Source organism: Dysidea avara, chromosome 11 (genome assembly GCF_963678975.1).
Source record: "Dysidea avara chromosome 11, odDysAvar1.4, whole genome shotgun sequence".
Taxonomy (NCBI): Eukaryota; Metazoa; Porifera; class Demospongiae; order Dictyoceratida; family Dysideidae; genus Dysidea; species Dysidea avara.
Genome location: NC_089282.1, coordinates 4697182 through 4708021, shown reverse-complemented (window position 1 = coordinate 4708021; position 10840 = coordinate 4697182). Strand labels below are relative to the sequence as shown.

Below are 10840 nucleotides of genomic sequence, written 5' to 3'. Positions count from 1 at the left end.
CTCACAATCAACGTGCATATTTGGATTCAACAATGAAGTGCAACTTTCTTTTTGTGTCCTTATATAATATTATAGCAAAATGTGGGGTTGCTTTTGGCCTGTTTTCCTCAGTAAATCAGAATGCCATGCATCTTGTTTCTTGATCCTACCAAAGGTTCTTAGTCACCAATCATGTACTCTTGACTAAACTTCACCGTGGTCCACAGCTAACCTGAATATTGAAGAAGTTACTACCACCACCACTATGTAGGAGCTATAGTACTCTGGATTTCATGCATGCATGGAGTGCCGCTATGAAGTTTGGTTTCGAGATATCAATTTTTGGCCACAATTTTCAAGTGTTGTATATGTGATCATAGCTGTGAATGTTCTGCATGTTAGAGAATAATTCATTCACACATGCATTAAAATTATTTGTTTGTTATTGGTCAAAGCAGTCTACCAGCTAGTAGCTATTGTTTTATGAATGTCTGTTGATTGAATTTGTATCTGTAAATCTATGTGCATGCACACACGTATTTCACACATCTTTAAAGGACAGTATACAGTGTGACCAAGAAACGTACTTGACATTCCTATATTAGAGCAATGAGTTAAGTGAAAAAGATCAATACACTTGATACACTAATAAAGCAGTCAGGCAATATTAACTACTCTAATAGAACAGTCACTTAGCTGTAGTGGAAACCCTATTTAAAATTCCTGCATATGCCTCTGAAACATCCAATTTGTATTGAAAACTGTTCATAGTAAGTAAACTATGTCTAGGGCAATGTGCAGGTCAAGGTCGTTGCTCGAAATCCAGACAAATTTCATGTATTACTGACCAGTCCCTAAAATACTTTGATGAATTACTACCAACACCAACACTTAGGGGTACTCATTGGCTATCAGCAGACCCATAGCAAAGTACTATTATTTGCAGTTACACAATCTTTGAGTTGCAACTTAAATCCGCCATAGCAAGGCAACCATAAAAGATCTCTGGTTAAATTTGGAGGTTTAATTATTCTGTATTTATACACCAATTGTCATATATATAATTAGGTTTAGCAGCTTACGAGAATAAGCTGATTAGCTCCTGTCCAAGATAAGAGGTGGTGACATGCCTGCATATTTCCAATCACAGCCACCTGCAGATGAGATGTAAGGAAATCAACTATGGCTCTGCTGATAGCCTACAAATAATGTTATAGTGTTGGTAGTAAGCCATCAAAGTATTTGATGTAGAGACTACACTGGCCAATGTCTGAGAATACACGATTTGTCTTAGAACACAGGATTTTGAGCAACAACTCTGATCCAGTCTAGCACAACAACCAAATAAGGCACTTTTTAAGATTTTAGACTCAAATTCAGAAAAGTCTATAGGCTTTATGCAAGGTACAGTTTTCACATGATTCCACCCAGCATGCAGTTTTCGAGAACAAGTGTCTGAGTATACATGGTGTCCGAGAATAGATAGATTACTCTACTACTGTTAATCCATTATATTTATTACAAAATTTAAATCCCAGCTTTTCAAAAATTATCAGTGTGAACCAGTCCTGTGTAATTTATTGTTATGAATGTCATGCCATTTTACAATAAGTTTATGTAATACTTGGTTGCTAGCAAATTCCAATCCACACTGTGTTCTGAGGCACATCATTAACCATCCCTCCCATCACAACTATTGTATGATCATCCAAGCTCACTATCCCTGGAGTGCTCCTTGGGGATGGGATGACATCTAATACCTCCCATGAACTGGTAGCTGTGTTCAGGGCATACACATCAGTACATCGGTATGACTTTCCATCTGCACGTGTCTGCTTTCCACCTACTACCAGCAAGTATTCCTTGTACAGTCCAACAGGGATGGAATTAGCATGAGGAGTATTGGTCCAGTCAAGTTGTTGATTTTTCTCAAGGTTTGCTAGTGAAGCAGAAAAGACTTCCAGTGATGGTTGTACTCTCACCTGTTAGATATAGAGTATCATCCACTATAACACAAGACAACTGATAATGTGGTTCAGGTAGGCTATTACAAGTAAGCCATTGGTTTGTGGTACTGTCTAACACTTCAACATTGCCTTTGACTGCACACTGACCACCGATCACAATCAACATTGACTGATATCCAACAGCAACAAGCAGTGCTCTGGCGTGAGGCATTGTAGAAATCTGTTTCCATTTGCCATCAAGAAGAATGCATACTTCATTGGTGGTTGAAATTGGTTGAAGTTTTCGTTGATCAGTTACACCACCTGCTAATAGTAAGCTGTCATTTAGTACAGTCATTCCATACAGAGCTTGGTGGGTCTTAATAGGAAATGGGTCCCACATCTGATTACCAATGTCATACACATATATGCTAAAGGAAGATGACAAACTGATATCTAGGTATCCACCATAATAAATCTTTCGATAGTGCACTACAGTTGTTCCAAATGACAGAAGAACTGGTAGGGGATTTGCCTCTTTCCATGTAATGTGAATAGCTTCACCAGATGGGTCTACAATAGCTGGTTTCTTTTCCATTGCCAGTTGTTTCTAACAGAAAAAGCATGAATGAATACAAAATTTCTATAAAGTACACAGTAATGTTTTCCAGTTAGCTACAGTGAAACCTGTATGATTATTTGAGTCAAAATATTAAGCAGGTACTATTGCATCTTGTTGCTATTACTTTGACTAGTAGGTTACAATAGGTGATCTGTACTAAATACCATAAACTATAAACAAAAAGTTTGGCATGGGTGTGCTTGCCAATTAAGCAGTGACATAACTCCCACAATTATCTCATACTTATTTACGTAGTAGTAGGGCGGTATCGATTCCACTTTTTACTGATATTCCAAATCTAAGTACTCAGATGGGAAGTATCTGCAAGTACAAGCACCAATACCACGTAGCTTAAACTGGCTACTTCAGAGTGCACACGTCTATTGGTAACACCATCATGAACCACGATAGTGGGTTCATAATAGGGATCGCCCATGTTTTTTGCAAAAATCCTAATAGAATGCACACCTAAAAACCACCTTGAAAAACATCCTTCAACTCAAAACAACCCTCTGGTAGTTCTTTGCAATGAGTATAGGTCCAGTAGTAAGTATCAAGTGAAAAGGAAACAGTATGTGTATTTCAGACAACACTCAAATTTGCCAGTTTGTTCATATTATTATTCTTATTATTCATAATATTATTATCTAATCCAAAACAGCCAAGCTGTAAAAAAAGAGTGCGGCCCTGAGAAAGGCTATGGTGAAAAAAGATGTGAAATCCAAGGTGGCGGCCAAGAAATGGCTGTGATGGTAGGTTAATGGTAAAAATTTTAATAATGACAATTCAAGTGAATTTTGTGCCAAGACCAAGCGGCACCAAATTCACCTGAATTGTTGTTATTAAAATTTTACCATTAACCTACCATCACAGCCATTTCTTGGCCGCCACCTTTGATTTCACATCTTTTTTCACCATAGCCTTTCTCAGGGCTGCACTCTTTTTTTACAGCTTGGCTGTTTTGGATTAGATTTCACTTCTTTTTGTATTTGTATACCCCAAAGCCAGCCTATGGCCGGCTTTAGGGCTTTTTAACCTGTCATTTTTTCTTTACTACAGGAAGAAGAAAAGATGAAGCAGGGTGATTTCTTTGTAGCTGACCTCTCTGCAAGGTGATCCTTCTAGCTGATCTCTCTACCGGATGACTTGTTTGTAGCTGAACTCTCTACAGGGTGATTTGTTTGTAGCTGAACTCTCTACAAGGTAATTTCTTCTAGCTGATCTTTCTACAGGGTGATTTGTTTGTAGCTGAATTCTCTACAGGGCGATTTGTTTGCAGCTAAACTGCTGAACTCTCTACAATGTAACTTCTTCTAGCTGAACTCTCTACGGGTGGCTAGTTTCTAGCTGAACTCTCTACAGAGTGATTTGTTTCTAGCTGAACTCTCTACAAGGTAACTTCTTCTAGCTGATCTTTCTACAGGGTGATTTGTTTGTAGCTGAATTCTCTACAGGGCAATTTGTTTGCAGCTGAACTCTCTACATGGTAGTTTCTTTGTAGCTGAACTCTCTACAATGTGACTTCTTCTAGCTGAACTCTCTACAGGGTGACTTGTTTCTAGCTCATCTCTCTACAGTGTAACTTGTTTCTAGCTGAACTCTCTACAGGGTGATTTGTTTGTAACTGAATTCTCTACAAGGTAACTTCTTCTAGCTGATCTTTCTACAGGGTGATTTGTTTGTCTCTACAGGGCAATTTGTTTGCAGCTGAACCCTCTACATGGTAGTTTCTTTGTAGCTGAACTCTCTACAATGTAACTTCTTCTAGCTGAACTCTCTACAGGGCGACTTGTTTCTAGCTGAACTCTCTACAGGGTGATTTGTTTGTAGCTGAACTCTCTACAAGGTAACTTCTTCTAGCTGATCTTTCTACAGGGTGATTTGTTTGTCTCTACAGGGAAATTTGTTTGCAGCTGAACTTTCTACATGGTAGTTTCTTTGTAGCTGAACTCTCTACAATGTAACTTCTTCTAGCTGACAGAACTTTCTACAGGGTGACTTGTTTCTAGCTGAACTCTCTACAGGGTGATTTGTTTGTAGCTGAACTCTCTACAAGGTAACTTCTTCTAGCTGATCTTTCTACAAGGTGATTTGTCTGTAGCTGAATTCTCTACAGGGCAATTTGTTTGCTGCTGAACTCTCTACATGGTAGTTTCTTTGTAGCTGAATTCTCTACAATGTAACTTCTTCTAGCTGAACTCTCTACAGGGTGACTTGTTTGTAGCTGAACTCTCTACAAGGTAACTTCTTCTAGCTGATCTTTCTATAGGGTGATTTGTTTGTAGCTGAACTCTCTACAAGGTAACTTCTTCTAGCTGAACTCTCTACAGGGTGACTTGTTTCTAGCTGATCTCTCTACAGGGTGACTTGTTTCTAACTGAACTCTCTACAGGGTGATTTGTTTGTAACTGAACTCTCTACAAGGTAACTTCTTCTAGCTGATCTTTCTACAGGGTGATTTGTTTGTAGCTGAATTCTCTACAGGGTGATTTGTTGGCTGCTGAACTCTCTACATGGTAGTTTCTTTGTAGCTGAACTCTCTACAATGTAACTTCTTCTAGCTGAACTCTCTACGGGTGACTTGTTTCTAGCTGATCTCTCTACAGGGTGACTTGTTTCTAGCTGAACTCTCTACAGGGTGATTTGTTTGTAGCTGAACTCTCTACAAGGTAACTTCTTCTAGCTGATCTTTCTACAGGGTGATTTGTTTGTCTCTACAGGGAAATTTGTTTGCAGCTGAACTCTCTACATGGTAGTTTCTTTGTAGCTGAACTCTCCACAATGTAACTTCTTCTAGCTGCACTCTCTACAGGGTGACTTGTTTCTAGCTGAACTCTCTACAGGGTGATTTGTTTGTAGCTGAACTCTCTACAAGGTAACTTCTTCTAGCTGATCTTTCTACAGGGTGATTTGTTTGTCTCTACAGGGCTATTTGTTTCTAGCTGAACTCTCTACATGGTAGTTTCTTTGTAGCTGAACTCTCTACAATGTAACTTCTTCTAGCTGATCTCTCTACAGGGTGACTTGTTTCTAGCTGAACTCTCTACAGGGTGATTTGTTTGTAGCTGAACTCTCTACAAGGTAACTTCTTCTAGCTGATCTTTCTACAGGGTGATTTGTTTGTAGCTGAACTCTCTACAATGTAACTTCTTCTAGCTGATCTCTCTACAGGGTGACTTGTTTCTAGCTGAACTCTCTACAGGGTGATTTGTTTGTAGCTGAACTCTCTACAAGGTAACTTCTTCTAGCTGATCTTTCTACAGGGTGATTTGTTCGTCTCTACAGGGCAATTTGTTTGCAGCTGAACTCTCTACATGGTAGTTTCTTTGTAGCTGAACTCTCTACAATGTAACTTCTTCTAGCTGAACTCTCTACAGGGTGACTTGTTTCTAGCTGAACTCTCTACATGGTAGTTTCTTTGTAGCTGAACTCTCTACAATGTAACTTCTTCTAGCTGATCTCTCTACAGGGTGACTTGTTTCTAGCTGAACTCTCTACAGGGTGATTTGTTTGTAGCTGAACTCTCTACAAGGTAACTTCTTCTAGCTGATCTTTCTACAGGGTGATTTGTTTGTAGCTGAACTCTTTACAATGTAACTTCTTCTAGCTGATCTCTCTACAGGGTGACTTGCTTCTAGCTGAACTCTCTACAGGGTGATTTGTTTGTAGCTGAACTCTCTACAAGGTAACTTCTTCTAGCTGATCTTTCTACAGGGCGATTTGTTTGCAGCTGAACCCTCTACATGGTAGTTTCTTTGTAGCTGAACTCTCTACAATGTAACTTCTTCTAGCTGAACTCTCTACAGGGTGACTTGTTTCTAGCTGATCTCTGTACAGGGTGACTTGTTCCTAGCTGAACTCTCTACAGGTGATTTGTTTGCATCTGAACTCTCTTACATGGTGGTTTCTTTGTAGCTGAACTCTCTACAAAGTGACTTCTTCTAGCTGATCTAATTACAGGATCACTTGTTTCTAACTGAACTCTCTACAGTGTTATCTGTTCATAGCGGAACTTTCTACTGGGTGATTTGTTTGCAGCTAAACTCTTTGCATGATTGTTTCTTTGTAACTGAACTCTCTACAAGGTAACTTCTTCTAGCTGATCTCTCTACAGGATGACTTGTTTCTAACTGAACTCTCTACAGTGTGATCTGTTCATAGCGGAACTTTCTACTGGGTGATTGGTTTGCTGCTAAACTCTTTGCATGATTGTTTCTTTGTAACTGAACTCTCTACAATGTGACTTCTTCTAGCTGATCTCTCTACAGGATGACTTGTTTCTAACTGAACTCTCTATAGTGTGATCTGTTCATAGCGGAACTTTCTACTGGGTGATTTGTTTGCTGCTAAACTCTTTGCATGATTGTTTCTTTGTAACTGAACTCTCTACAAGGTAACTTCTTCTAGCTGATCTCTCTACAGGGCAATTTGTTTGTAGCTGAATTCTCTACAGGGTGATTTATTTGAGCTGAACTCTCTATATGATGGCTTCTTTGTAGCTGAACTCTCTATTAGGTACCTTCTTCTAGCTGATCTGACTACAGGGTGACTTGTTTGTAGCTGAATTCCCTACAGAATAACTAGCAATGTAATATAACTGTGTAAATTATACATGCAGCTGAATGCTTTATTAGGGTGACTGTTCTATTAGAGTATCTCGATCTCGCATTTGTTGCACGTAGTTGCCTTTCGAATCATAACTCAGTGATTTGTAATCTGATTCTTCTGTACTACTGCAAGAACTTTCTATGATGATTATTCCAGCTACATACTGATTTTCAGCTCGTTGCTCTAAGCGGTTTGCCTGGTAGACACGAAAACTAATAGTTTTTTATTCATAAAAATCGATCGCGTAATTTTGACACAGGTTGGGTTTTGTGTCATATCTCCATGGTCTTTATCCTGATTCCTTTCAAACCACAAAAAGGCACTCCTACGATGGTTGCTCCATCTACATATCAATTTTCAACTGATTCCTCCAACGGGTTTACCCTGTAGGCGTGACAGACCTTCGACCTTATTTTACGAAAATAATCGGTAATAACTCCGTGAATGTTCATCGGATTCCTACCAAAGTTGGTACGGAGATCTGCCTTAATGAGCCCTTTAAGTGTGCCAAATTTCAGCCCAATCTGAGCACGCATTCGTGTTTTATGGCGAATTTGCAAAGTGTGCGAAATGAAGATGAAGAAGAAAAAAACGAAGAAATTAAAACGAAATTGTGTTCGCTCGTATCTCGGAAATGGCTGGAGCGATTTTCTTCAAATTTGGTATGTAGACTCCCCTAACTGGGTGGCACGTCTCTAGCAAATTTGGGTCCAATCGGATAAGGGATCATAGAGCTACATAGGTGTGAAAATTGCGTTTTCTTTCTTCCTGTTAATATACTCACGGTGTGGCGCGCCGGCTTCTTGGGCCGCACGACACACTATCGTGTGTCTTGATTATTATTCTTTCACAGGCATAGCGAAGTTTACAAGGAGGATCCTGGGATAAAAAGTAGCAAGGCTTGCTGAATGGATCATTGTGCGTGTCCATGACCTATTGTTCATTTCGTCTTCAGATGGAAACAGCCCAAACCGGGCCGTTTCTTCTTGCCAAAATGCCCTGATTACGCTTGAGAAGCCATACAAGACCACGCTCAGAGTTAAGTTTTATGGTGTGCGCTACTTGTGGCTAATAGAATCCATCTTTATTAAACTCAGTATAGGCCAGGAAGCTTAATCTGGGCTGATGACTTTGTTGCAAGGTGTTTTTTCGCTCCGTGATTATTGTACGTGGGCGGGTTATCCAGATTAAATACTCTAATACAGCAGTCACTTAAATACTCTAATAATGCAGTCAAGTGTATAACTACAATCCTTGCACTGAATTTGACAGCTATTAAAGGCACCAGTAATGTAAATTGTAGCTCATATTAGGAGACTCTCAGTGTGTATGCACATTGCAATTTGATCAGTTTCATGTGTGTACTGAAATGTTGACAGTGTTACTATGCAGAATGCAAAATTACACTATTCACAACAGTCTTTATTATCAATAAAAGAAATTTCATAATCCATTACTGGATTAATTAAAAAGTACACAAACTAGATGAATTAAAAATTGGAAATTTTAAAATGAGAATAGGGATCGCTGAAAAAAGCCACAAAACAAGAAGGGATCGCTGGGGTGGTAATGTAAACCACAAATCCCTACTCACTTCAAAATGACAGAGCATGTAACTAAAGATTTATGACAGAGTCAAAATAGGGATTTGTGGTTTACATTACCACCCCAGCAATCCCTTCTTGTTTTGTGGCTTTTTTCAGCGATCCCTATTCTCATTTTAAAATTTCCAATTTTTAATTCATCTAGTATATATTGTATTTCATGGTATTCTCGTACAAGTTTTTTTTGATTCATGTTTATGATGAAGTAGCCAATCAAGATTCACAGAGAAAGAAGTCACTGAAATACAAAACAGTTTAATGGGTAGTCCAGTATTCTTCTGTACTTTAGCTGGAGAAGTGTAGATAATATCTTACAAAAACACAAAATTAATATTCTAATAAAACAGTAATTTCTACGTGATTGCTCTATTAGAGTTATTGACTGTTCTGTTAGAGTATATTGCTTTTTTCTCAGTAAAGCGTTTTCACAGGTAAGTTTTAGCACAGATCAGTAATTTTGCTGGTAGTTATTAATGTTAAGACATCCATTGTGCTAGTAAAATAAGCAAGTACAAACGAGCATTATTTTATTCTCGCATGTGATAAGAATTGGTATCTGCAACAATAAAATGGCCGATTCCGATACTTTATGAAAACAGCAGTATTGGTCCGATGCTGATACTAGAATTGGTGCAGCCCTATATATGTAGTAGCCAATACTAGTACATTTACAACACATAGTTTTATCAATGACCATACCCTCAATGATGTTATCACTTGGTCCTGCTTAACAACTCTTTGCTGTGCTTTGTGTATATCACTAGCCATCTGTACCACTTCACTAATCTTCTTTCTACTAGCAGCGATTGTAGAATCATCTTCCAGATTCAGTCTCCACAATACGTTGTCAATTCCAGTAAATGGCTCACAAATAATAGCCTCTGTGAACACTTTCCATGGTGGGACGTCTGGTAGGGTCATCTGATAAACAAGCTTCTACCAGAGGTAGTAAAGCCACCTCAAGCTCTGCGATATTGTTTAAATACCCCTGATATTTTAGTTCAGAAATCAAATTTTGTTTACAATGAACCTCGTTGCTATACAGTGGCTTGGCAGCTCTTGATTCACCACATGAAGAATCACTCTGCCATAAGAGAAGACATCAATGGGAACACTAGTGTTGTACTCTGTAAGTGTCTCCTGCAAAGCTTCCTGTGCTTTAGATTGAGGAGCGGAACCAATAGCCATATCAAATACTCTGGGGATGGAAATTTTTATTTCCAACTGATCATCCAAAACGAGGCTATTACAGGACAGTCTCCCACGGACAATGGGAGGATTACGACTGTGAAGATACCACAACCCCCTGGACACACCCAGTAATATGGAAAGCTTGACGTGCAGTAGTACATTCGGTTGAGATTCTACCAATGACGTAACCGTCTCGTGCACCATCTCGGTTACCAGAAGTTGCTTGCTTGATTCTGAGTGAAGGAATTTCAAAATGTTCGGATGACAAAGATTAATAGTTTGGTATTTCAGCTGTTCTTCGAGGCCTCCTTCAATTTGCTTAGCGTTAAAACGATCATGTATCGTGCGAGGTATCGTGAAAGCAGCACACTGAGCCCGGTAGTATCGCACCTCTCCATAACTTTCCCATGCTCCCCATCCATTATTTCCCTTTCAGTATGTTCAATAGCGTTAAGAACGAATCGTTCACCGGTATCATAGATCCTTTATATCTATGCCGGTATCGTGGTGTGCCATACCTGAACTCCCTTGATCACGTGACTTAAAAAGCCATAATTAAAACAATCAACACTGTCTGGCTAGTTTAACCATATACAACGCACCAGTTATTACATGTATAAAAATGTTTATTATACCAAAAGGTCAATCACAGCTGTCATTTACTGATCCATAAATTGTCATAGTTGACTTCATTGTTAGCCCCTCCAATTACAAATATCTTTTTGCCATCACTAACTACTCCAGCACTGCTTCTTGCAGCAGGAATGGCACCAACTAGTTCCCAACGCCAAGTTGCCAGATTGAGGACATAGATGTCAGATGATCGGTGCCATTTACCATTAAATCTTTTCTTCCCTCCTATTGCTAACAGATGTTCATCATGAGCTACA

The 10840-nt window shown here is 39.0% G+C and overlaps 1 protein-coding gene across 1 annotated transcript; it reads right to left on the bottom strand.

Moving 5' to 3' along the window:
- Positions 1-9767: 9767 nt before the first annotated feature.
- On the bottom strand, positions 9768-10154 carry LOC136239291 (interleukin-1 receptor-associated kinase 3-like). The gene has a single exon (XM_066030020.1). The coding sequence runs from the start codon at positions 10152-10154 to the stop codon at positions 9768-9770; it is 387 nt and encodes a 128-aa protein (XP_065886092.1).
- Between the last annotated feature and the right edge of the window lie 686 nt (positions 10155-10840).

What these genes read in the sequence shown, in the direction of transcription:
- LOC136239291 (XM_066030020.1), bottom strand. Translation starts at nt 10,154, where the DNA reads ATGGTGCACGAGACGGTTACGTCATTGGTAGAATCTCAACCGAATGTA.